We start from the raw sequence: 27,240 nt of genomic DNA on the forward strand, positions 1-27,240 counted from the left end.
CGAACTTTTTAGTCCCACCCAGTGTGCCGTTACCACCGCAGCCAGACCCACTCAATTGGCTACACCCACCCATTTGGCCATGCTCACCCAATGGACCACACCCACTCGGCACTCAAGGATGCATAAGTGGGTTTTGGGTTGCAGTTTGGGCGCTCAGTCTCTAAAAGGTTCGCCATCACTGTTCTATTCTTTTTCTAAATTCCCGGACCCCTCAGAGAATTTGGGGAGACCTCCATTGTCCTCGGACCACATTTTGGGAAACACTGGGAGAGAGGGGGAAGAGAGGGAAAGGCAGTCTCCCTTCCTTACCTGGGGGTAGGCAACCTTGGCTCTTTTATGACTCGTGGACTTCAACTCCCAGAATTCCTGAGCCAATTCTGGGAACTGAAGTCCAAGAGTCATAAAAGAGCCAAGGTTGCCTACCCCTTACCTAGGCTAATGTTAAGTCAATTTCAATATTAATATTAGCAAGTATTAAAATGATTTTAATACTTTTAATGTTTTATCTCGTGGCTTTGACTTGATTGCAAACCGATGGGCGGCATTTTAATATAATATCTATGGAGATCGCCAATCGTCCGGGTCATGGTTGTCCCAAAGGTACTTTTCCAAAAGGCAACTGGACTTTTTTTGTTTTTGTTCTTCCTTGTAAACGTTTCGCATCTCATCCATGAAGCTCAGAACTGAAGAAGCTTCTTGGATGAGAAGCGAAACGTTTTCAAGGGGAGAAAAAAACACCCCCCCATCCCCAAGAACGTACAGTTGCCTTTTGGAAAAGCAAACGGCTTTTCCAGGCTTTGGGACATTTAATGTAATAAATAAAAGTAAGTTAAAACATTTCTCCCTTCTCCAACTCTCAAACGCTGCTCAGCCACGTCAAACGCAGCCCAGAAAGGCCACCTGGCATCAGCGTTTCTCCGGGGCGCGAGGAAAAGGAGGAGGAAACGCTGCTTTCCAAGCGCAGTTAAGTTTCGCTTTCGAGTTTGCCTGCTTCAACCCCGGGAAAGCAAAACTCAGGGGCGGGGCGAGCGAGAAAAGGACGCGGGGAGGACGCTAGCTGGCTACTCGCGAAGGAGAGATCCGGGACGATCTGGAGACCCAGTGTCCACGGTAAGGCTCACTCAGTCTCTCCTCTTCCCACCCCCCCCCCGTCCCCTTTTGGTTTTCTAGGCTTGTCATCCTGGTTTATGGAATAAAGCCCTCTTGCTGAATTTCCCCAGGTTTTTTGCAAGCCTTTTCCTACAGTTTTCCAAGGGAGATGGGGGTGCATGACGTTTGGCTAAACCGCAAAGTGGCTTACTCGCGCCGGGGGGGGGGGGAAGCCCCTGAACTAACTAAGCCAGTGTTTCTCAACCTTGACAATTTTAAGGCATGTGGACTTCAACTGCTGGCTGTGGAATTCTGGGAGTTGAAGTCCACATGCCTTAAAATTGTCAAGGTTGAGAAACACTGAACTAAGCAGACTAAGTCTGCTGAACTGAACTATGATGGGCCCGAATGGTTTATTGCGATGTAAAGGAGGGCGTTTGTTATTAAGCCACTGGTAGTAACATCTAGCATCGCCTAAAATCCAGCAAAGTAATAGTAGAATAGTATAGGCGAAGTAATGAAGATAAGGCAAACATAAAATGAAGTAATAAAAGGAATATTCGAAGGAATTGGGGTAAAAGAACATAATGGCAGAGCGGAGACTGAAAAGTTAAAAAGATTTTTTTTTCTTACAGCTACGACTAAAAATTTAAGATTATTTTTCTAAGTTTAAATGACAGCAGAAGGAAAGTAGCCTCGCTGCTAATAGCTGGAGACACATCTGCAAGAAGCTCATTCAATTATTTGAGGTCTGAGCCCTTGAGTTCACCTCCCGTGAATAATTTGGGTCTAATTTCATAAAGGGGATAGTGGAGAATATAATGAATATTGTCCACTGCTTGACACAAGCACCACAAGGAGCAAGACCTCGTTGGGCAGGATGACTGGTAATTATTAACTAGGGCAGGGGTAGGCAACCCCAAACACTCAAAGAGCCACTTGGACCGGTTTCCCACCAAAAACAAAACACTGGGAGCCGCAAAACCCTTTTGACATCTAAAATGAAGCTAACACTGCATATATCCTTTTTTACCTTTACGAGATGCGCACTTGCGCTCCTCCCTCTCTCCCTCCCTTTCTTTCTCTTTCTCTCTCTTTCCTCTCCCTCTCTTTCCTCTCCCTCTCTTTCTTTCCTCTCTTTCCTCTCCCTTTCTTTCTCTCCTTCCTCTCTCTTTCCTCTCCCTCTCCTTCTCTTTCTCTTTCATCTCCCTCTCTCTCTTTCCCTCTCTCTTTCCTCTCCCTCTCCTCTCCCTCTCTTTCCTCTCTATTTCTCTCTTTCCTCTCCCTCTCTCTCTTTCTCTTTCCTCTCTTTCTCTTTCCTCTCTCTTTCCTCTCCCCCTCTCTTTCCTCTCTATTTCTGTCTCTCTTTTTTTCCTCTCCCTCTCTCTCTTTCCTCTCCCTCTCCCTCTTTTCTCTCCCTCTCCTTCTCTTTCTCTTTCCTCTCCTCTCCCTCTCTCTTTCCTCTCCCTTTCTTTCTCTCTTTCCTCTCTATTTCTCTCTCTCTCCCTTCCTCTCTCTCTTTCTCTCCCTCTCTCGATCTTCTGCTCACCTGGCAAGCTAGCTTCAAGCTGTTCTCCAACAAGCTGACACAAATTCTTATTGGGCTAGCTCAGGGGTAGGCAACCTTGGCTCTTTTATGACTCATGGACTTCAACTCCCAGAATTCCTCAGCCAGGCATGCTAGCTGAGGAATTCTGGGAGTTGAAGTCCACAAGTCATCAAAGGGCCAAGTTTGAAGACCCCTGTTCTAATCCAACTCCCTGCTCAAGCAGGAAACCCTATACCATTTCAGATAAATGTCCAATCTCTTCTTAAAATCCTCCTGTGTTTGAGCACCCAAAAGATTGTAAAATCAGGCACAGTTCACTTAACAATTGCCCTGATTAGGAACTGAAATTCTAGTCCCAATTGTGATTATTTAGTCGAGGACTATATATATTTTGTGGACAGTTTGAATCCCCCCAATGCACCCAGACTGGTGAACATTTTAATAAACATTGATTGCAAAGCAGGCTAGGTCTCCATCTCTGTTTTATTCAGAACTATCAGCATTCATATTTGTTCTCAAGTTAAATCAGAAAAAAGTTAGGAAAAGGCACATTTCCCCTTCCTGCCCTTTGTCTTGGGAGAAAGATCTTCCAGTGTCTTTGTTTTGTGGAATTGCAAAGAAAACAGATTGCTTAAGTGAGGTAATCCAATTTTTGTGAGGTTACATACTTGAACTGGATCTAACTAGGCAGGCTCTGATCACCAGATCTGGTGGGATAAAATATGATGGGTCAGTTATGGCTTTGTATATTCAAAAAGCCCATAGAATACGTATAAATTTTATCTGAATTTTTAAACCTATGGTTATTACTTATTATGATGGGCTTGGAACAAATAGAATGTGTATTAGATAACTCCTGGAGCATTCATTAGCCAAGGTTTAGGAATAAAACAGACCAATAGAACAAATTTTTAGATCATTACTAAAATGTTTATTAGATGATATTTCTTATATATCTCACCTTGTCCCACCTTCTGCTTTAGTGAAATTGTATAAAGTTTTCTTAACCCTTTGTTCTGGATCCTGGCATTTTGCTGGCTGGCACTCCTTTTGGTGAAGTGCTTCAATAAAAGGAAACAAAACTGCACAAACCTGCACCTCGTGTCTGGTGTTCCTCATTAACTTCGGCACCAAGCTCAAACCTGAACTGAAGATAACAATTGTTTTAATGTTTTACGTGGTATTTTAATCACATGACTGTAAGCCACCCAGAGTCACCTCAATGAGATGGGCAGCCCAGAAATCTAAAAATAAATAAAATATTCTAACTATAACTTTATTTAGTCCTATGAATCTAAAGGTTAGGAAATTTAAGACATTTCCCCACTCCTGGCTTAAGATACAAACCTGTTTTAGAAATAAAACCATGCATAAAATGCTATCTTCCTTGTCAACACCTTGTTGCTTCTTTGTTGCCCGTTCTGTTCTAAGTCACGGCAAAATGCTGTTGTTGTGGTCTGTGACTGCTATTGTCCAGGCAAAGTGGTTGGGTTTACTACCTGTCAACTTTCAGCACATGCCCAGCCAGAGAGGAAAGTTTCCACCATGTGTGTATTTGTGTGTGAGTGTGTGTGTAGTTTGCATCAGCAATCGGAAGCCTCTCATTTTGGGATTCTGCTTACTTTTTTCTAAGTTTGCTTTTCCCTCTTCTTTCCTCTCACCAGTTTTCTCATTTCTCATGGGTAATGTACAGGGTAATTCTCGACTTAATAACAGTTCATTTAGGGACCATTCAAAGTTACAACAGCACCGACAAAAGTGACATGACCATTTTTCACACAATTGTTGCGGCATTCCCATGGCCATGTGATCAAAATTCAGATGCTAGGCAACTGACTCATATTTATGATGGTCTCAAGGTCATGTGATCCGCTTTTGCGACCTTCTTATAAGTCAGTGGGGAAGCCATTCACTTAACAACCGTGTTCCTAATTTAACAAGTGCAGTGATTCACTTCACAATTGTAGCAAGAAAGGTCGCAAAATGGGGCAAAATTCACTTAAATGTTTCGCTTAGCAACAGAAATTTTGGGCTCAGATGTGGTTGTAAGTTGAGGATTACCTCTATAATAAAGAAACATGGAGGAAGGCACTGGGACAGAATGCGCAACTATCTAGGTAGGTCCTTTAAAGCAGGAGAAATGAGACTGCTTAGCTGTTAAACTTCTACTGGGAACTAAAAGTGATTGAAACTGACCAATACAGGGAAAATGACAAATTGGAACAATACTCCAATTCACTCCCCCCAAAACATACCCTTATTATTTTCTGGATATTGATGTGAGGAGAAAGATAGCTGAGGTTGCTGAAGACTACTTCTTCAAATGGTGATGTGGCAAGTTCAGAATATTGTTTGAGAGAATAAGAAGATCTCATTCTCCAATAAACTGGCAGATCTTTGCTGCCTTCTAGTGCTGGTTACAATTCAAGATCAAAGTTGGGAAGCCAGGAAAATAACTGGTAGAGAAAGAACTTGAAGCAGAGCGTGGAAGACCACTGAAACAGAACTCATTCCCATAATAATGAGTAAGCTGGTCACTGCAGGTTTTACACATTCTGAAGCTCTGGAGTGAAAGAAGGTCAGTTTAAAGGGGAAAAGATGGTTTTAAAATTAATAGAAACTGAGATTGTTTCACTCATAGACAGAGATGGAAAACTTGTGGTCAGGGAGAAGATTGGCATTGCCAGAGCATGAGGGCATTATGGTGACATGCAAATGAAGATGGGGCCTTAATATAGTTGCATATTATGACCTTCAGAAAATCAAGTCAGATGAAGTATAAATAGTAAAACAATAAAAGAGCCAGTTTGGTCTAGCCCAGGGGTAGGCAACCTTGGCTCTTTTATGACTCGTGGACTTCAACACCCAGAATTCCTGAGCCAGCATGGCTCAGCTTGAAAACCTCTCCCTTTCCCCTCAGCATGGCTGGCTTAGGAATTCTGGGAGTTGAAGTCCATGAGTCATAAAAGAGCCAAGTTTGCCTACCCCTGGTCTAGTCATTAAGGCAACCAGGCTCGAAACTAGGGGACTGAATTCTAGTTCCACCTTAGGCATGAAAGCTGGCTGAGTAACTTTGGGCCAGTCATTCTCTCATCCCAACTTACCTCACAAGGTTGTTGTGAGAAAATAGGAAGGAGTATTGTTATTAAAAAATAATAAAGGTGGGATGTAAATAAATAAACATAAAACAGGCATTTTAAAAAGCAGTATTACAGTTATAGCAGACCTTGAAGGATTCCCCCTAAATGAGCAGTCGGACCTGGTTAAAACTCGAATGGGAGGCTGCTAGAAAATATAAGGTGTGTTAGCTGGACTGGGCAGTCAAGAAAGTTACTGGGCAAAGGTTGTGGTGAACAGACTGCCTTTTACTGCAAAGGAAATGACATAAATACAGATAGTCCTTGCTTAAATACGGTAATTGGGGTGGAAACTTTTGATGCTAAGTGATGTGATTGGAAAATGTGATGTTACAATCTTGACAGTCCATTTGCTGTCAATCAAGCAACTGCCTGCCAGCCTTAAAAAAGCAAAGTCCGTGTGGAAGCTGGAAAGGATTGACAAGTTCCTGGTGATTTGTAAGTAAGTAGGCAGGTAAATAGTTAATAATCATGGGACCTTGTAATGTTCCTAAGTACAGGTTGGTTGCCAAGCAACTGGGTTGTAATCACATGACTGTGGGGATATTGCAGTGGCTGAAATTTTAAGGACCGATCTTAAATACCATTCATGGACCAACAGACCCTTTTCACAGTCACCCTGGCCTGGTCACCTCCAGATTGGACTATTGTAATGCATTCTACATGGGGCTGCCCTTGAAGAGTATCTGGAAGTTTCAGTTGACTCAAAATACAGTGGCCCACATGTTTTCCTGCAATTCTAAATTTTCACATGTTTTACCTCTTTTGTGGGAACTGCACTGGTTTCCAATTTGCTTCTAGATGCAGCTCAGGTTGCTAGTTACAACCTTACATGGCTTGGGACCAGGTTATTTGGCAGACCTCCTCTTCCCCAATTACCTGGCTCACCAGCGTAGAAAGGCAGGACATGTTGCAAGTCCCAACTATCAAGGAAGTACAGATAGTTCTTGATTTACGACCACAATTGCACCTAAAATTTATGTTGCTAAGTGAGAAATTTGTTAAGTGAGTTTTGCCCCATTTTACGACTTTTCTTGTCCGTTTGTTAAGTGAATCACTGCAGTTGTTAAGTTATAACACAGTTGTTAAGTGAATCTAGCTTCCCCGTTGTCTTTGATTGTCAGGAGATTGCAAAAGGCGATCACATGACCCCGGGACACTGCAACTGTCATACATATGAACCAAGTTGTCAAGCATCTGAATTTTGATCAAGTGACGATGGGGGTGCTGAAACAGTCATAAGTGTGAAAAATAGTCATAAGTCACTTTTTTCAGTGTCGTCGTAACTTTGAACAGTTACTAAATCAACTGTTGTAAGTTGAGGACTACATGTACATCTGAAGGGACTTAGGAAAAGGGCCTTCTCTCCCTCTCTTTGGAACATCATTCCCCCAGAGCTAAGATGGTCTCCATCTTATTGCTTTTCTGCAAGATTTGAATATATGGTTTTGACACCTGGCTTGGGGACCCTATTTGGAGCCAATCAAGAGCTTTGTTTGATTCTTGCTCAGATATAAATATCAACAGTCTGGTTTTTTTCTATTTATTTACAAATCTTCTGTAGGTTGAAGCTCTCCTTCTGGGTATGGTAATTCTGTTTAGATTTTGACTTTGAAGCAAGGTATTTGGGTGCATTTTGAAAGGAACCACGTTCTCCATCCAACTAGTACAAAATTAGCTTGGTTTTCAGAAAGGAGATGCTAAAAATGTTTTATGAGACATGTACCATCAGTGGATGCTCGTGAATGCAGTTGAGAATGTAAAAATGATTTTTCCATTAGTAATACCATGTAGAAAAGTCATGTATGCCTTAACATAGGACAGAGGTGTTAACTCTGGATGCTCTGTGTCTCTGATTGTTCGTCTCTACATGACGAGGAGCAACAAACCACTTTTATCCAGGAAGGAACGGGCCTTTGACTTAACATTGGTTGCCTCTTACTTCCCCCAACCCTCCCCCCCATTTTATAGCATTTGTTATTCCACAATCCGAGAGGAAAACATGATGCAGAAAATGGCTGCCCACCATGTTTCTTTCAGTATCAAGAGGCTGAGGATTGTGTGGTTTATTCCAGCTACACTTGAGATATGAATATTCTTCCAGCTGCCTTGATTATGAAAATCGTTGATATTTCAGCAAGGCTAAGGGGTGAGAAGCAGGGATATCTGTAGGATGTGATCAGAAAAGTCAAGATAGCAGTCACGATAGTGTGACTGAATCTCTGACCATATTTATGTGCATTACATGTTTGACACATAAAAAAATAGGTGGAGCTTTGTACCAGTAGGCATTACCTGGGCTGTTCTTACTCTACTTTGCAGGCACATCTGGAGAATGAAAACTCCTGTCCCCCCCCCTTTTTAACCCTTTCCATATGTGTATCTTCTATATATAGTAAAGTGACATTCTGGCTGCGCCATTTCAGTTAAAAAAAGTGAATTACAGGTAGTTCTCCACTTACGATTGTAATTGAGCCTGGAATTATAGTCATAAGTCGTGGTTGTTAAGTGAGTCACCATGTGACTGGACATGATTTTCTGACATTTTTTTGCAGTTGTTAAGTGAATGTAGCAATTTTTAAGCCAATCCATTATACCCAATAGATGTTTTTTGGCAGAAACTGGAAGTAAGTGCCAGAAATCGATAAAAAATGTCAAAAATAGCAGTCTTGTCACTGGGATGCTCCAAAAGGCCATAAAAATGAGCTAGTTGCTAAGTGCCCAGAATGTGAACATGTGACCTCAGATGTGTGTGTGTGTGTGCGCATGCACGGCCATCTTAACTTTGAAATTGGGTCGTAAGTACCTTTTACGGGGACTATCGTGAATCAAGGACCACCTATATGTGACTGCTCTTCTTTCCTATCATGTCTGCTTTGTCTTTAGATTTCTTTTGAAGACTGGAATACTGTTGTGTCCTCTTCTCTTCTTATTGAAAGACCTTTTCCCAGGCTCTTTGTATTTTTACTTAAATCATTTCTTCTTTCTGCTCGTAAATATCTTTCCTTGACTGAGAATTGAGATTGGATCTGATGAGTTCATCCCCTTCCCTTGCTTCTTTCTTAGACTGTTATCTTGCCTTTCTTTCTGGCGTATACATAGATCACACTCTTCCTATTTCCTCCCCAAACAACAACTCTGTGAGAGGACTTCCGGTTTTGCTCCACAGCGCACGACCATGGGATAGCGGCGCTCCGCTCCCCATAGCCAGTTTCGCCCTGCCAGGGGGACCCTAAATGGGTCTGAAGTTTCCCTGAAGAGGTGACCGTGAAGAAGGGGCACTCTGTTAATCATGAAATGGCAGCGGTTGTTTCATTCGATCTAGGGAAGCCCTTGACCTGACAGGAGAAAGGCTAGCTGTACATTAGCGTCTAGCCCAAGCTATATGCAGCCAAAGTCCAAGAGCATGAACCAGAACATTAGTGAACAGTGTGCTTGGAACTGGTGAGAGCATCGATCTTCTCTCTTCTATCTTTTAACCGAATCCTTGGGAAAGACCCCCAAAGCAATAAAACCTCCAAAAGTGAAGGGAAGGGACTATATCCCCACTCCCTCACAGAGGGAAGCGGCGAATTAATACTAAGGGGAAGAAATATATTGAAATGAAATTTAAAATTCTACAGTCTGGAAAAATCTAGAAACTAAAAAAAACCTGTTAAGACTATACCCTAAAGGATTTTGATAAAATTATAAAAAATATATAACAATAATAACTTTTTGTCTGAAAAAACTGGAAAATAAACAACTATTGACACCTAGTGGAGAATCAGAGCACAGAACATTAACAATAATGACTCAGAAATTGGCAGGATGCCCAGAAACAAAGAATAATCTGTTACCTTGAATTTTAAATAACTTTTAAGAAGACATTTGGGAACAGAAAGAGCTAGGCCAGCTATAAGATTAAAAAGTGTTTGAAAAAAAAATACCTGGACTGTTGTCTAAATCTAAGAATTGTTTATAAAATAAGAAAAGCTTAGGCTTTTGGCTAATCTTTTAGAGGAGAATTTACAGGAAGGACTTAAGGTGGCTAAACATACTGAATTGCAACTTTGACTGATTAATAATTGATCTCTGAATAAAAAAAACTGTTACAGAAATATTGCCTGTATTACTAATTATAGAGACTAAAATATTGATGAAAGATTATTTGAAGGGGGGGAGACAACATGAATATCGTATATCTATCAAAAAATGTCGACCACCACATTCAATATTTACCCCTGAAGGACTTAGCCTGGAACATCAAAGATCTCCAGAAGCAACATTTCAAGGCAAGACAAATACTTTTCAAGAGGAAATGTACACAATGTTACAACAGATACAAATGACAATAGATTTAAACCACGAGGAAATCAAAACCAACTTTGACGACATAAATAAGCACATTTCTAACCTAAATCTACAATCAAAAAACACTCAGAAAATGATGACGAAGGAATAAACAAATCAGATAACACAACACAAATTAGAAGAACATGGTCAAATCAATGATGCTACAAATGAAAAGAACTACAATTTAATACAAATAGGAAAAAATCTACAAGACTTTGATATAACAACAAAAATAGAATGGACTATAGAATTCCCAGGAGAATCATCAGAGTTTGGGCGACAGAAAGTATATATTTTACCTATTTTATCTTCTTTATTCCCAACAATACTTACAAAAATACAGGAACTGCCGAGCAAGCAGAATACACCAACTTGGAAAGCAGTTCGACAGAAGAAGAAGGCTAGAGACAGATTCAAGAGACTTGACTCACCCTACCAGTTGGAGTATTATATCAGCAAACACTTGTTTGAATATGGTTAAAAGAATAGAGAACTTTGAACATAAAGGGGCCCTATAACAAGAGGGATAAGAGATTTAGGTAGTATAGTATGTTTTACAATATATGAAATGTAAAAATATTGGGATAATGTAACTTTTATAAACATAAGTGAAATATAAGCTGATCAGAAAGAATGTTATAGGCAGGTGCTATAAGATAGATAAGTACGGTATTTTTGCATGAAATATGAAAATATTGGGATGGTATACTGAAATGGAAAAATTTGAATATTTAGATGACTAGCATTGAGAAAATCATAACTGATAAGAATGGATTGAATATAAAGAGGAAATTAAGCTTAAACAAAAACCACGAAAATAGGATGCAGGGTGAACTAATGAGATGATTTTTATAAGAATAATATAAGCTGATTAAAAAGTTATACATAGATGTTATCATTATCTGTACAAATATGAAAAAATCTAGTTAATCATACATTAAAAATATTAAGAATTATATTTGTTTAAGGTTGAAGAAGGAGAATACAACTGGGAGAAGGGAAGATCAAAGAAATATAATATTAATTAATATACTAATTATGTAATTATCAAGATCAATCATTATTGACTGTTAATTAATTTTTTTTCCAAATATATAAATCAAGACAACACACTGTAAACCAGGCATTGGAGATTGTTATTGTAAAAAAACCAATAATTTTTTTTTTAAAAAACAACAACCTTGTGACGTAAGCTGGTCTGAGGAAAAACTGTCCCCAAATAATTTCTATGGGTGAGAGTAGACTAGGACCTTTGTGTCCTTAGGACCAGTCTGATACCTTTTAACAACCACATCACACAACTCTGATAATTTCCCCATAATTTGAACATTAATGAATTGATTTATATTGATTTATTATATTTAATATATTTTAATTAATTTGTGTTGTAAAGTTGACTTGGGTGTGCCTGTGAATTGGAATATCAGGCTGTTGGAATCTCTTATTTTCAGAAAAGAAAGCATACAGTCATCTGAGGAAAGTTGGCTCAGGAATTCTGGGAGTTGAAGTCCACAAGTCATAAAAGGGCCATTGTTCCCCACCCCTGATGTAGAAGACTGATGGGTAGGGAAGACCTTTACAGGTTTTATTATTTTTTTTTATTTTATTTTATACTATTTATACCCTACCTTTACTATTTTTTAGAGTCAAGACAACAATCGTATACAATACTCTTTCCTCCTCCTATTTTTCTCACAAAAACAACCCTGTGAGGTTGGTTGGGCTAAGAGAGAGAGAGATTGCCCAAGGTCACCCGGCTGCTTTCATTGCGTAAGGTGGGATTGGAACTCACAGTCTCCCAGTTTTTAGCCTGGTGCCTTAACTACTAGACCAGTGGTTCTCAACCTTTTTAATGCTGCGACCCCCAACCGGTCGTAAGTCGAGGACTACTCAACCAGTCATAAGTCAAGGACTACTCAACTGGTGCAGCACCGTTTGCAGAATGGGACTTTTGGTGGGCTCAGCAGGGCAGAGACAGCCTGGACAATTCCTGTTGGAATAGAATAAAAGGGAGTAGCACAGCGAAGGAAAAGGGGCAAAAAATGGCGAACTGCGTTGTTTGGCGACCCCCGTGAAATGGTCGTTCGACCCCAAATGGGGTCCCGACCCACAGGTTGAGAACCACTGTACTAGACCAAGACTGGCTGTCCTTTTCCCATTTAAATTATTCAGTAGTTTTGTAACTGAAAACCTATCAAATATCTGGAGCTGAGTACTACTAAGTGGGTCAGGCTTTGCTGCTAAGCCCTCATTTGTGTACACCTGCTTTACTGAAGAAGTCAGAGTTTCAGGTACTGTAACTAGTTTATTGTGTGTTTTGTACACAGCAACCTTGATGGGTCAGAAATCTGGACATCCCAAGGAAAAAAGATCTCCCAAACTGTATGGTTATCAGATTCTGGCACCAGAAGAAGAAGAAGAAGACAAAGAAAACAACAAGAAAGAAAACAACAAGAATTTGGAAAAGATTAGCAAGCAGTTTGAAGAAATCATTGGAATGGCAGACTCAAGAAACGGTACTTGGGTCGTCTTTGATTTGTGCTTTATTTATTGATCTGACTTTTTATTTGTGTACGCTGCTCCTTTCAGAAAGAACCCTATTGGCATGTCTCATAGCAAAATACAATATAGAACAAGCTCCATAGGAAAAGAAATAAAACAAGAATGCTACTAGAGAAGGGAGAAAATAAAAGATGGCAAGGAGAATCAAATTAGAGAACAGCTGCCTGGAAAAATCCGGTCTTCAGGAGCTTGTGAAAAAGCAATGAAGAGGCAGCCAGCTTGATAGCCTCCATACTAGGTCCAATTGGCTGGACTACAGCTGGCTGCAAAAGACAATCCAGAATGTATCTGGATGCTAAACCATGAAGGGCTTTATTTACAGCTCAAACCAGCACCTTTAATTGGACCTGGAATCCAACTGAAAACCAATTTGGACTCCACAAAGCTGGTGTAACCTGCTTCCAGTGTTGGAGCCTATAAGTGTGCAGCTACTGTAACTAGTTGCAATTTTGGAATAGTCTTTAAGGACAGCCCTAAGTATAGTGTGTTACAGTGGTCTGGATGCCGGGAATGGGGGCATAAGTTTTCATGGCCAATTTCTATTGCCTGTCATCATTTTCCTCTATGGTTGCCTATTATTACTTCAACTCCTTAGATAAGGAGGACCATACATAATTTTTCATTCAATCCTTCGTAACAAAAGGATTGAATTATAATTACTATAATAGAGTTTTAGCAGGATACCAGATTTTATAGCATTATAATTTTATAAGCTGGAACTCTTACTCTGGGGATTTCATATTTCTCTTTCTGGCGCTTGGAAAAAGTTATATTGAAACTCCAGTGGCAAAAGACTTGAAAATAGCATAGGTCAGTGATGGCGAACCTTTTAGAGACCAAGTGCCCAAAAACTGGCCCCGCCCCCGCTCTACCCCCTGCCCCGGCCCCGCAGGGCCAGTCACCGCCTCCAAGGTCCGCCACAGATCGCCCAGGCAGCCCAGCAGTGCTATGGCGGTCACACCTTCTGCCTCCGCTCTGCAGCATCAACTGTGCATGATGGGGTGTGAGGGCAGAGTCTTGTCTATGCTGCCTGGCTGCCATGTCCTTGCACGTTCAGGGGCGACTATCTTCAGGGGGGCTGCTGGAGAGGAGGAGTTGTGGGGGCAGGCGAAGCTGGGGCAACAGCACGTGTGCCCACAGAGAGGACTCCGAGTGCCGCCTCTGGCATCCATGCCATAGGTTCGCCACCACTGGCATAGGTTGTGGAAGGGATTACATTTACCAGAAAACTAATGAAAATAATTTTGAATTCAGTGCTCCTTCCTCTAAATGGGAAAGTCCTGCACACTTTTCTCCTTCAAGTATAAGCTTCATATTGCTATAGGTGTCCTGTAGTCTCTCTGAAAAAGCAGGTAGCATTAGATATCTGCAATATCTTTCTCCTTCCTTTTTGTCCAAGCTGCTCATTCTGGTTTTGGGTCTTTCAGGTGCTGTTGGCTTATACAACATTGGATTGAGCTGTTGCATCAACTCATTGCTTCAAAGCTTCTTAATGAACAGATACTTCACTACGATACTTCGGAGGTGAGTCGTGCTCAGAGAATATAGTTAATTTGTCCTCAATCTAAAGAGTGTTCCTTTTCCAACATCAGTAGCTAGAAAAGCATGGCGAGTTTTGGAGAAGCTAAGCAAGATTGGGCTGGTTAGTGTTTGGATAAGAAACTGCCCCTCGCTTAGACTGGGATTGCATTGGTTTGTGGGAATGACCTTGGGAGACAGGAAGGAAAGCTACAGACTGGTCAACCAGCATGGAAAAGACATCTCAGCCCACAGAAGGGAGAGGGAAATGTTTCAGAAGGGACCCTCCCCAATTTTCCAAAGAGTAAAAGGAACGGAGGAGAGAAATTCATTCAATCTTGCAAGCTTCAGTTAATGTAATGTAACTTACAATAAAGATAGAAGCTTGTGCTTCTTGTCTGGACTATCTTGCAGGACTAACTGGGAAGTTGAAACAAACAACCTCAAAGATGGTGCAGGTACAAGCAGTCCTTGACTTACAACAGTTCATTTAGTGACAGTTCAGAGTTACAACAGCATTGGAAAAAAATGACTTATGACAGTTTTTCATACTTAATGACGGTTGTAATATCCCTGAGTCATGTGATCAAAATTCAGACATTTGGTAACTGGTTTATATTTATGATGGTTTCAGTGTCCTGGGGCCACGTGATCAGTTTTTGCAACCTTCTGATAAGCAAAGTCAACAGGGAAGCTAGATTGATTTAACAACTGTGTCATTAACTTAGCAATTGCAGTGATTCACTTAACTACTTGGGTAAGAAAGGTCATAAAATGGGGCAAATTTCACTTAATAAATGTCTCATTTAATAACTGAAATTTTGGGCTCAATTGTGGTTGTAAGTCAAGGACTACTTGTAGTTAACTTATGATTAGTTGCCTAGCAACCTGTTGAAATTACAACTGGCCCTCCAACTATTTACTATTTGCTTTCAAAGTTCTGATGTTACCTCTCCCCATGGTCATGTGACTGAACCACATTTGCAGCATCTCACAGTGACATGATTGCAATTTTCAACATTTTTTGTCAGTTTCTTGTATTTACTTCTAATTTCTGGCAAAAAAACACTCTTTGGTATAATGGAATCTCTTAACGACCATGGTATTTGCTTAACGACTGCTGTGAAAAAAATCGTAAAAGTGGGTTCAGTTATGTGGTGACCTGCTTTATGACTGTCATAAATAGGACTGTAATTGCCAGGCTCAATTGCGGTCATAAGTCAAGGACTATCGGTAGTAAGTTGCTTCTATATTTTTCAGTTGCGAACTGAAAATAGGAAATGCCTGTTCTTATCTCTTCTTCTAACAATTTCTCTGGGTAAATGTTTAGGCAAGCCACCTCTTTCAATCCAGCCTCCCCATTTGCAGAATGAAAAAAATGAACATTCCTTTACAGGATTGTTGTAAAACCATAGAATAATTTCAACATTTCCTACTTCACTTGTGGCTACTATTATGATTAACTGGAACCATGAAGCTAGTGTGACTCTTTTAAACCAGGTGTGCAACAGCAATGCATTATTATTTAATAAAACATGTATTATTTACACAAATAATGTTTTATTTTTATAAAAATAATAAAGCTTTAAATTTCTATATTGAAGTTTTAAAGCCACATTTAAATCGTTGGCCTCCTTCCTTTATGGTGATGGCAAAACTGCAATCTCTGTTGTTGTTGTTGTTGTTGTTGTTGTTAGTTGCAAAATCGTGTCCGACCCATCGTGACCCCATGGACAACGTTCCTCCAGGCCTTCCTGTCTGTACAATATAGTAAATGTGTTAGGTTTTTATTTCTTTTTAAGGACCTGGCCTTCAAGTATGAGCTCAGTTTTTCCTGACTGTGAAAGACAATCACATTTTGATTCTTTTCACTGCAGGATTAAAGTACCATTTGGAGCGGCAGAACAGAAGGCCAGTGTCCCTTACCAAATGCTTCTGCTGTTAGAAAGTATGCAGCAGGCCAAGGGGAAGTCTGTGCGCCCTTTCGATCTTATCTGCTGCCTTTCTCGTCACGGCGTGAGATGTAAGGAAGACCTGGAGCCTCTTGGATACCATTTGGATGGCATAACCTTTAGGGATTGGAAAGCAAATAGTGTTAGCTGGGGAAGGCAAAACTCTGCAAATGGACTTACTGGGTTTATTAGGAGTCCAGAATGGGTTAAAAAATATCTAGGGATTTGGAAAATGGAAGAATATAATGTAAAATCCCCTATGCTAAATTGTGGCTTATTGTTTCTTCTAGTGTTTGTTCGCCACGATGCTTCAGAAGTCTATTACAAAATCTGGAACCTACTTAAAGACCAAATCACAAACACAGACCTGGTAAAATCCTACTTTTATAAAGATGAAAAAATACTTTTATCACTGTGGTTTTATAGAAGCATGAGGAGTTAATTAATTGTAATCTGCTTTAAGAAAAGCCCAATTGCTGGACTTCACACTTTGACTACTCTGCATTCCTATTTGCTGTGGTGGCTGTCTGAGCATCCAATGTTATTAGTGTAACGTAGTTTGGCTCTGAGTTTTAAATGGAAGCTTGAATGGAAAACAGTATTATGGGAAATGTGGAATCCTGCTTCGTCTACTGATGTCCTAGAAGAGTAAAGATGATTCTCTGCCAACTTAATGATTATATATACTGCTCAAAAAAATAAAGGGAACACAAACGTATAGGATCCTATACATTTGTGTTCCCTTTATTTTTTTGAGCAGTATATTTAAGAGAATGATTATATATTTAAGAGACAGCAGAAGAGAAAAAAGAACTAATTAAATGATCGTAATTATTTTTTCCCCCTATTCCTCTCTGTTCAATGTAGCAGTGATCTCTGTTGCATATTATTTAATTTGGCCAAGTTTTTTTTGGTGTGGGAGGGAATTATGGGAACTAAAATTCTAACTGTCTGGACATCAGTAAGTTGGACATAGTAGAGCATTGCATTAGATGGTCTCACAATGATAGGAACCACATAGAACAGTGGTTCTCAACCTATGGGTCGCGACCCCATTTGGGGTCGATCGACCTCTTTTGTGGGGTCGCCAAACGCGGCGATCCGCCATTTTGTCGCCTCCGGGGGCGCGCTGCGCCTCCGGGGGGGCGGTGCCGCGCACGGGCGCCGCACGTGGGGGCGGCGCCGCGCCTCCGGGGGGCGGCGCCACGCATGCGCGCCACACGTGGGGCGCCGGCGCGCCTCTGGGGGGCGCCGCCGCGCATGCGTGCCGCGCATGGGGCGGCGCTGTGCCTCCGGGGGGCAGCGCCGCGCATGCGCACCGCGCGTGCGGGGGCCCGCCCCCGCGCATGCGCGCTGCGCGCGGGGGGCGGCACCGCGCATGCGCACCGCGCGCAGGGGCCCCACCCCCATGCGCGCCGCGCCGCGCATGCGCATAACGTTTGTGTGACGGGGGTCGCCGTCACACAAACGTTGAGAACCGCTGACATAGAATCTATGTGTCAAACTGTGTAGTATTGTATCTGTATTGGTAGGTACAGTCCTTGACTTAACAACCATTTGTTTAGCAACTGAAAAAAGTGACTTATGACCAGTCCTCACACTTATGACCATCACGATATTCCCCTCTGGTCATGTGATCAAAATTTGGGTGATTGGCAATTGGCTTGCATTTATGATGGTTGCAGTATCCCAGGGTCATGTGATCACCATTTGCGACCTTCCCAGCTGGCTTCTGATAGGCAAAGTCAATGGGGGAAGCTGAATTCTTTTAACAACTGGAGTGATCTTATTGTGGCAAAAAAAGTTTATAAAATTGGGCACAACTCACTTAACAACCACCTTGCTTAGCAACAGAAATTCTGGTCCCAATTGTGATCATAAAGCAAGGACTACCTATATAGCCTGCTCTAAGCTCTTGCCCTCTAGATCAGTGGTTCTCAACCTTTTTAATGCCGTGACCCCAACTGGTCGTAAGTAGAGGACTACTCAACCGGTCGTAAGTCGAGGACTACTCAACTGGTGCAGCACCGTTTGCAGAATGGGACTTTTGTCGGGCTCAGCAGGGCAGAGACAGCCTGGACAATTCCTATTGGCTTTTGAAAGCCAATAGAATTAGACTCTATTCAAGAGAGTCTATTCTATTGGCTTTCAAAAACCAATAGAGTAAAAGGGAGTAGCACAGCTAAGGAAAAGGGGGAAAAAATGGCGGACTGCATTGTTTGGCGACCCCCATGAAATGGTCGTTCGACCCCAAATGGGGTTCCAACCCACAGGTTGAGAACCACTGCTCTAGATAGACCTGAGCCTTCTGCATACATGACAGAACGAGGTTCTTGGATTCACAGTTCTAGCATGTGGTTATTATCAAATTAGGAAAGACTGGTACAAAATCACATTTCTGAGAAAGCAATAAAATAATAATAATAATAAAATTGTTTCCATTTTGGTTCTTCTCACTTTTCATTTGTTGAAGGTTGAAAGATTGACTCATCTGTATACCATCCGTTTACAAGAGCTCTTGGTGTGCCAGAAATGTTTCCATGAAATAAAGATAGACAGTAACCAGCTAATGCTTCATCTTCCAATGTTTGATTTTGATTCTCATCCGATTATTAACTTGGTAAGTTCATTTGGGCATTTTTGAAAGACAGGAAGATGCAACCAAGATACTCTAAGGCAGGCATGTCAAACTTGATTTATTTATCAAATTTCTCTGCTGCCTAGCTCACTATTCAAAGTGACCAGACAGCTTACAATACAATAAAAAGCATAAAAACAAAAACATTAAAATGAACAGAAATTAGATAAAACTAAGAACCAGGTACACGAGTGATAAGGAGGTGAGTTATCTTTTTCATAACTCCACCAACCACCTCCAGTGTAAAGCATCTCCTTCGGGGGCCCAAGCCAACCAGCAGAGCCGCGTTTTGAGGTTCTTCCAAAAGACCAAGAGTATGGAGGTGGATATCACCTCTGACAGCAAGATATTCCAACGGGTAGGGGCCACAGTAGAAAAGACCCTTCTCTTAGACTCCACCTGCCAAAATTCCTTGCCTGATGAAGTCTGCAGCATGCTCCTTGATTACTTTAAATAGGTGGTAAAAGTGCATTTTCAGAGGTATTACTCTTAACCTTACCACTGGTAGTTGGAATGATGCAACCTATAGCTGAATATATCTGGAGAATTGCAGGTTGGGAAATGGTAGCTTTATGGCCTTAATTTAAGTGGAAAGAATTAAACATGGGATATATTGGAGGGAACTGATATCTATCCTTGCTTTCTACAATGCATTATTCCTCTTTTCCTAGGAAAATTCACTACGCAGTTTTTTCAGACCAGAGCAATTAACTAAAGAAAATATGTGTTACTGTACGAAGTGTGACAAGAAAACATCATGTCTGCGGGTAATGCTTGTTTTAGGTGGCGGGATAGGAGAGATGATTGTTTTGGGAATTTCATTGCCTTTATATTTTAGGATTAAATTATTTGTTTGCCTAAGACAGTGTTTCTCAACCTTGACAATTTTAAGGCATATGGACTTCAACTCCCAGAATTCCACAGCCAGCATTGCTGGCTGTGGAATTCTGGGAGTTGAAGTCCACATGCCTTAAAATTGACAAGGTTGAGAAACACTGGCCTAAGATAACTAGTATTGTATCTCTTTATGGCTAGAAAAAATCCACAAAGCAGTTCCATGGCTTTTGTCAAACACACCTTGGAAGAAGCCTCCAGTATATGTTACTTAATGTTAGACCCAGATTTTAGCCCGTCCTGGTTGACAATTTTGGGAATTGAAGTTTAATTGTATCACAATTACATACAATTAAATTGTATTTAATTGTAGAGAAATCCCATCTTTGTAGTTTCTTTATGTTGGCTGCAATGGACTATTTTTTGCTGGTTCTTAAACCCCAATTATGGTCCTTAAAGCCTTCTTTAGATACAGTTGGCCAGAACTGGTGTGTTTTCAACCAGGAAGAGGACACAGCCCTTTCCCCAGGGATCTCCCACTGCCTATCAAGACTGTCTATTCAGACAGAATATGTTTTGCTGATTTTGCAGACGGTGAAAATAACGTATTTGCCACGCATGTTGACGCTGCATCTTGCTCGCTTCCGTTCCAAAGATGGCAACAGAACTAGGAAAGTCACACATAGCTTGGCTTTCCCACCAAAGCTAGATTTCAGCCAGATCTTGGCACCGGAACAGTTTCATCCAGATGCTAAAAAGGTAGGATATTGACATGCATTCCCTCTGGCATTAAGGCTACTATCATTTAGGATGAGCAATTGCGATCTGAGGGGTATAGCCAGTCCTTGAACCCCAGACATGGCCTTTAAAGCTTTGGATAATATAATTACCCAAAACTGGTATTTCAGACCAGGACGAAGACGCAGCCTTTTCTCCATGGATTTTCCATTGTTTATCAAGGTGTCCATTCAGACAGAGCGTTCTGATATTCTCTAATCCAGTGGTTCTCAACCTTTCTAATGCCGTGACCCCATAATACAGTTCCCCATGTTGTGGTGACCCCCAAGTGGGTGTGGCCACCAATAAGAGGGAGTAGGACAGCTAGGGAAAAGGGAAAAAAATGGCGGACAGCATGGTTTGACGACTCCCGTGAAATGGTCATTTGACCCCAAATGGGGTCCTGACCCACAGGTTGAGAACCACTGCTCTAATCTGTTCAGCTGGAGACACCTTAGTCCATATATCCTGGATGTTTTCCTTCAGCCCGGTTCTAGAAAAATATATATGAAGGTACTTTGGATCCCCACCCCCAAACCCTGAAATGCAGATCTTAACAAGCCCAGTGTCAGTGTAAAGTGTAACTGTGCAGTCTTGCATGTTGGGAAGGCTTGCCTGAACAGTGTTTATGGGAAATTAGATCTTTCTCTCTTTCTCTGAAAGAGATATATTGGGAAAAGATAAAATGAGAATCACATTTCAAATAAATTAACACAATCAGCCTAATTAAATTGATTAGCTATTTCCCCCTTGAATAAACCCTAAGTCTCAGACCCTGTTTTCTCTGGAAACTAGACTGGACCGATCTATGATAGCCTGAAAATTTTTCAAGACCGCTGTTCCAGAGGATCTTGAGGAATGACTGTTCCCCATTTTTACTTACATATTTCTTATTTATTACCAAATACTGTATTCCTGGTTGTTCGCTATTTTTATTTACTGTGGAAATTTTATATTAGTATGTAAACTGCATTGAGTCTTGAAGATTTAGCAGTACAAATTAGATATATAGATAAAAACATTATTTGTTTTCTTTTTTTTTTAAACTAATAGTTTTCTAGAATATAAAGGGTAAATGAAGGTGAGTTTTAGGTGAAACAGAGAAGCTGATTGGCTCTACCCAATCATGAAGAGGTTCTTGGTTGATGTCTACATCTAGTCAGCAAATTAGAAATTATTGAGAGACTAAACCCACTTCCTTAAGACCTTTGTTGAATTATAAAAGTAGTTTGATTTCCACCTTTCACGTTTTGCCTTTGTATAAAAAGTTATATGAGTCTGAAGATGAAAGCTGGTTTCCATTCAGGATGCTTAATATGAGGTGGCTTTATAAAAAGTTTTAGGGTGCCTTATTATGCCAGTTCTTTCCCCTTGGAGAAGGAAATGGTATTCAAGAAGCCAGCCCAAGACTGAAGGAGAAGGGCATGCCAGCACCATCAGCAAATGGCTAATAGACATCAGGCTCTGTGAATCATCTTGACTGTGACAATAATAGAAGACTTGACCAAGTGCATTAGATGTTATCTACCTTGAAACAGCCATGGTTTATTTGAGAAATACTACTTTAAAGCCAGAAAAAATCAGGATGAGGTGAAGGAAACATCACAGAGACACTATAGGGCAGTGGTTCTCAACCTATGGGTTGCGACCCCATTTGGGGAAAATGGGGTCGCAACCATTTCATGGAGGTCGCCAAGCAAGGCTGTCCACCATTTTTTTCCCCTTTTCCGGCGGGTGCCTTACCTCCCTTGGGCTGGGCCAGCTGGTGGCCCAGCCGGTGGTTGGCCTGCTCCGTCTCTGCCGCTTGCCAGCTACGCTTCGGCTGGCGCAGGGGGTGGCACCACGCATGCGCGGTGCTCCTGGGCAGGGAAAGTCCTTGACTTACGACCAGTTGGGTAGTCCTCGACTTATGACCGGTTTAGTCCTCGACTTACGACCGGTTGGGGGGTCGCGGCATTAAAAAAGTTGAGAATCACTACTATAGGGCTTATTTGTAGCATAATTAGATGTAGGTGGAGGAAATGCCTTTTCTTCGCTCCCAACTTGTTCTGCCAAGCAACTACATGAAAACTCCCAAACATCTGATCTACTTCCTGCATCAGGATTCTTCCCTGCTCTCTCCCCTAAAATAAACAATTGCCTTGTTGGTAAAATGCCCTAATTGTTCTATAGAAAGCAAGGCGCAAAAATGGTACTTGTTAAGGGAAAGAGTTGAAACAAAAGAACTCATGTTGTGGACAATTGTCCTTTGACAGTAGAAGGTCCAGGAGTGATGTGACAATAATAGTCATTCCCTGTTAAAAGAAAAAAGTGTTGCATCTGCATTGTTCCTCAAAGTATTGTTCTGTACTTCTTTCCAGCGTGATGGGATGTATGATCTCTTTGCGGTGATTGCCCACTCGGGATCAGCTGACTTTGGTCATTATTGTGCCTATATCTGGAGTCTCACCGAATATAAGTGGTATTGCTTCAACGATTCCAGTGTTTGTAAGGTGAGGAAGCCAGACACTCCTGGAGATAGTCTTTCAGAATCACAATCACTTCCAATGTTGTTAGATACATTTTGACTTGAATCTGGGGCTCCTGCAGGCAGAATGGGATAGCTTGCCATAGATTCTCCTCAGGGTTGTGTCCTAAGTCCGCTGTTGTTCACCTTGTTGACTGATGACTGTGGTGCCAGTTTTGCCACCAACCATATTGTGAAGTATGCAGATGATACAACAGAAGTGGGCCTTATTTAAGATGATAATGAGGCTGCTTATCGCAAGGAAGTAGAGGGTTTGGTGAACTGGTGTAACAAAAATAGCCTCGTTTTAAACGTAGGAAAAACCAAAGAGATCATTGTTGATTTTAGAAAAGGCAGGCACAGACACACTGCTCTGTGCATTAATGACTCATCTGGTTAGCAGCATCATGTTTCTGGGTATGCAGCTAATGAACAAACTAGCCTGGTCACTCAACAGCGAGACACTGGTGAAGTGAGCACAGCAGCGGCTGCATTTTCTGCGTCGCATGAGAAAAGCACAACTTCCTTCCCCTGTCCTTACCACTTTCTATAGAGGGACAATCGAGAGCATCCTGTTATATGGTATTAACAGTCTGGTTTGGAAGCATCGCTGCTTCAGACAGGAAGGCAGTGCAGAGAATGGTGAGGATGGAAGAAAAGATCATTGGTAGTTCACTTTCTTCTATCCAGGACATAGCATATAAGCGATGCTTGAGCAAAGTTTGCAGGATTGTCTGGGATGTTAACATTTCTTCACAACCTATTTTCTTTGTTACATCCTGGGAGGAGGCTCTGTGGTATCCGAAGCAGAACATCCAGATTCAGTCACAGTTTTGTTCCATATAGCATCAAACTTGTGAACTCTCAAATTTCTTCTTTCTACTATGTATTCAAAATGGACAGTGATTTGTGTGTGTGTGTGTAGATATACATAACACATATACATATACATGTACATACATATACATACATGTACATACATATACATACATATATGTCAACGCTGCTCTTGCTTTGATAACAGATGGAAATGTAGCCATCTTTTCTCTATTGCTTTTAGAGTTCGTTGATGCTGGGAGGGGGGAATGAGAGTCCAGCTAATTATAACAATAATAACTCAGCCGTGGGAACCCAAGGTTATTGCTAGAAATTTGGGGAGAAAGATGGGGAGAAAGCCCACACTTCAAGTTAATTGGAGGAAGGAATTGCTCTTTGCTACTTTGTGCCAGGGGAGGGGAATTCAGTTTTTGGCTTCAGCTATGTAGTGCTGATACTTTGTTTCTCAAATAAAAGATTCCTTAAGGAAAACAAGGCCTCAAAGTTTTGAAAGAGATTCATCTGTCGGAACCATGACATATACATATATATATATATATACGTGTGTGTGTGTGTGTGTGTGTGTGTGTGTGTGTGTGTGTGTGTGTGTTATGGGTATGGGTAGATATATACTTTATTTTGAGAGCAGGCAACAATTTCATTTTTAATGTGGGCCTGTGTGCTCATAGTAAAAAGGGCTGAATGTGGTCCTGGGGTTGTAAAATGCCAGGTCTGGTTTATGCTGTGGACTAATTTGCTTCTATGTTGTTTCACAAACAACAATTAAAATAAACCATGACTTTCCATTCAATAGGTGAAACATGTTTTGAAAAATATCCTTGAATGTGGACGCTTGTGCTTTATATTCTGCAGGTATTCTGGGATGATATCAAATCTACTTATGGAAGACAATCTCTCTGTTGGTAAGAAAGGTTTTATTCTAATCCATCTGAAATAGTAGTTCAGAGGCAGGAGAAGGTGGAAACCACCGAATATAGTTGACTGTATGGAGAACAAATTTAGATCAGTACAATATACAGGTAGTCCTTGACTTATGACTGCAGTTGAGCCCAAAATTTCCATTGCTAAGAAAGGTCTTCAGTGAGTTTGCTCCATTTTATGACCTTTCTTGCCACAGTTGTTAAGTGAATCACTGCGGTTGTTAAGTTAGGAACACAGTTGTTAAGTGAATTTGGTTTTCCCATTGACTCTGTTTGTCAGAAGGTCTGAAAATGTGATCACATGACCCTGGGACATTGCAAGCAGGATAAATATGAACCAATTGCCAAGCTCTGAATTTGATCATGTGACTATGGGGAAACTGCAATTGTTGTAAGAATAAAAACTGGTCATAAGTCACTTTTTTCAATGTTATTGTAGCTTTGGCCACTAAATGAATGGTTATAAATTGAGGACTATCTGTATTGTCCTTTCCTATTGATTATGAGACATTTGGAGGACACCAAGTTCCTTGTGTCAGTTAGAAACAAGTTAAATTGTCTGAATTCCGGGCAAAAGATTCTATGTACTTCCCTGAAAGATGTTTGAAGGAGTAATTCTTGTGTTATCAATTGATCTGCTTTCCCATCATTCACTATTTCTTTCATGTTTTGCAGGGGTGAAACTGCCTACCTTCTGGTTTACATGAGAAGGAGTAGCAGATCCCTCTCAATGGAAATGAAGACTCACAGTAACTGGGAAGGCCCCATTCACACTCCCTGAATTAACCCAGCAAGTTGAACCCATGTCCATCAACATCAGTGAAAGACAATTCATATGAAAAATGTACATCTCAAAGGGAGAATTAGGAATGTAGTTAGCCCTCTAGAAAATGAGTACATAAACAAAAGAATGAATTTATTTCTAAATAGCTCTGGAAAGCTGCCCATAATTCCTTTTTGGGGGTCCAGTTTCTACAGCAGTGGTGGTGAACCTATGGCACGTTTGGTAGAGGTGGCAGTCAGAGCCCTCTCTGTGGGCACACGTGCCATACCCCAGAGATGGCAACTATCTCTTCAACCAGCCGCCTGCTAACTCGCCGAGGTCCCACGTGGCCAGATGCATCCCAGCACGGCTGGTTTCCCTCCCCCCCATCCCGTCCCTCCTGGCCTCGCATGCTCTCCTTTTCCCAGGCATGACCCACTGCATCGCCTCAGCTGTTGGCCGGCCATCCACCTCAGAGGCGGCTTCTTTGAACTGCTGGTGGTGGGCTGCAGAGCCACAGAGTGCGCTGGTTGAGGGGCTGGCAGGCTGTGGCTGTTGATGGGCACTGTCGGCCCTCATGCACTCGCTGGCTTCTGTGTGTGGGGGCCAATGGTGTCAGGCAGTAGGCGCCCCTTGCCTTGCCACATGGCAATGGCATCCCCACCCTGCCTCGCCTCACCCCGCAGGACCTGCCTCCTGCCCCACCTGCCAGAGACCCCCTGGATTTCTCCCAACCCTGCCCACCCCCCACGGGCATCCTTCCCCATGAGCAACATTGAGGTGACCACGCCCATCTTGGCCACACCCATCCAATCTGCCATGACCACCACAGCCACGCCCACCCAGTGGGCCACATCCACCTGGCACCCGGCAATAAATAAGTGGGGTTTGGGTTGCAGTTTGGGCACTCGGTCTCTAAAAGGTTCGCCATCACTGTTCTAGAGTGATCACAACTGATCAATTAGCATAGGAGTAAATTTTAGTATTTCTGCACAAGACTAATATATACAAGTGTGTCTGTTTAAAATGAATTTGTATACTTGAAATTGCATTTTCAGTGACCTGAGTAACTTGCTTTTTCTTTAGGAGGACATAGTATTATACAATGGTTAATTACCAGCTACTCTCTCCTACAGACAGTCATAGGAATTGTAAGATGCTGCGATTGAAAAAGAGATACTTTACATCTGCTTAAATTCTGGCACATTGTATAATAGAAGAACACCTGGAGCATATATTTCTTAGATCAACGTTTCAACATCAGTCGTAGAATGAGGTCTTCTCTACTCTCTTACGATTACTCCAGTGCTTTAATTTGATGTATTTTATGATGATGTATTTTATTATAGCCACCATGTGCCAGAAATTCCTTGGAATGGGGAAGTGAATGAAATGACACTTTTTTTTCCGTAAATGAATGGTTACTTGATCTATCTCAGGTTTCCTTGGACATGTTCATAAGACTGACAAATGAGGGATACAGTATAAAAAATAACCAACTGGCTAGAAAATTAGCTACTTGGCTTGGGGATGGAATAATAATTTACTGGCGCTGGACTAGCGAGCATATAAATTTAATAAATAAATTATCAAATTTAGCAAAAGGGTTTGTATCTACAACAGATTTATTTTGCTTTGTTTTAGTTTTGCTTTATTTCAGGAATGCTTTATACTATTATTTATAATAATATAATGCCTTATATATTTATAAACTAATTGTTTATAAATAATCAGTATCATCAACTTGTCATTGCAATATTTATGAATAATGTTATATTTTAATTATGTTTTCTTGCTTGGAAAATATTCTATGTCAGGAAGCA

General features: G+C 41.3%; 1 protein-coding gene across 3 annotated transcripts; it reads left to right on the plus strand.

Moving 5' to 3' along the window:
- Positions 1-981: 981 nt before the first annotated feature.
- On the plus strand, positions 982-25,752 carry USP18 (ubiquitin specific peptidase 18). 3 transcript variants are annotated; one of them, XM_039367966.1, is made up of 12 exons: positions 982-1,110; positions 11,562-11,692; positions 12,438-12,626; positions 14,100-14,196; positions 16,068-16,213; positions 16,433-16,512; positions 18,616-18,762; positions 19,452-19,547; positions 20,206-20,373; positions 22,752-22,883; positions 24,587-24,636; positions 25,330-25,752. In XM_039367966.1, exons 3-12 carry the CDS (start codon positions 12,446-12,448, stop codon positions 25,433-25,435), a joined length of 1,203 nt encoding a protein of 400 aa, XP_039223900.1. In that variant the 5' UTR covers positions 982-1,110; positions 11,562-11,692; positions 12,438-12,445; the 3' UTR covers positions 25,436-25,752. The 3 variants fall into 3 exon arrangements, with proteins under 3 accessions (XP_039223900.1, XP_039223819.1, XP_039223994.1); XM_039367885.1 differs by having other exon boundaries at positions 11,562-11,673; XM_039368060.1 differs by lacking the exon at positions 11,562-11,692 and having other exon boundaries at positions 1,016-1,110.
- Positions 25,753-27,240: the final 1,488 nt, after the last annotated feature.

This window comes from Crotalus tigris, unplaced genomic scaffold, assembly GCF_016545835.1.
Source record: "Crotalus tigris isolate CLP2741 ecotype Arizona unplaced genomic scaffold, ASM1654583v1 scf7180000017541.2806704, whole genome shotgun sequence".
Classification (NCBI taxonomy): domain Eukaryota; kingdom Metazoa; phylum Chordata; class Lepidosauria; order Squamata; family Viperidae; genus Crotalus; species Crotalus tigris.

What these genes read in the sequence shown, in the direction of transcription:
- USP18 (XM_039367885.1), top strand. An exon ending in ACGATTCCAGTGTTTGTAAG is followed by an intron (nt 22,884 to 24,586) that starts GTGAGGAAGCCA and finishes TATATTCTGCAG; the next exon opens with GTATTCTGGGATGATATCAA. An exon ending in GGAAGACAATCTCTCTGTTG is followed by an intron (nt 24,637 to 25,329) that starts GTAAGAAAGGTT and finishes CATGTTTTGCAG; the next exon opens with GGGTGAAACTGCCTACCTTC.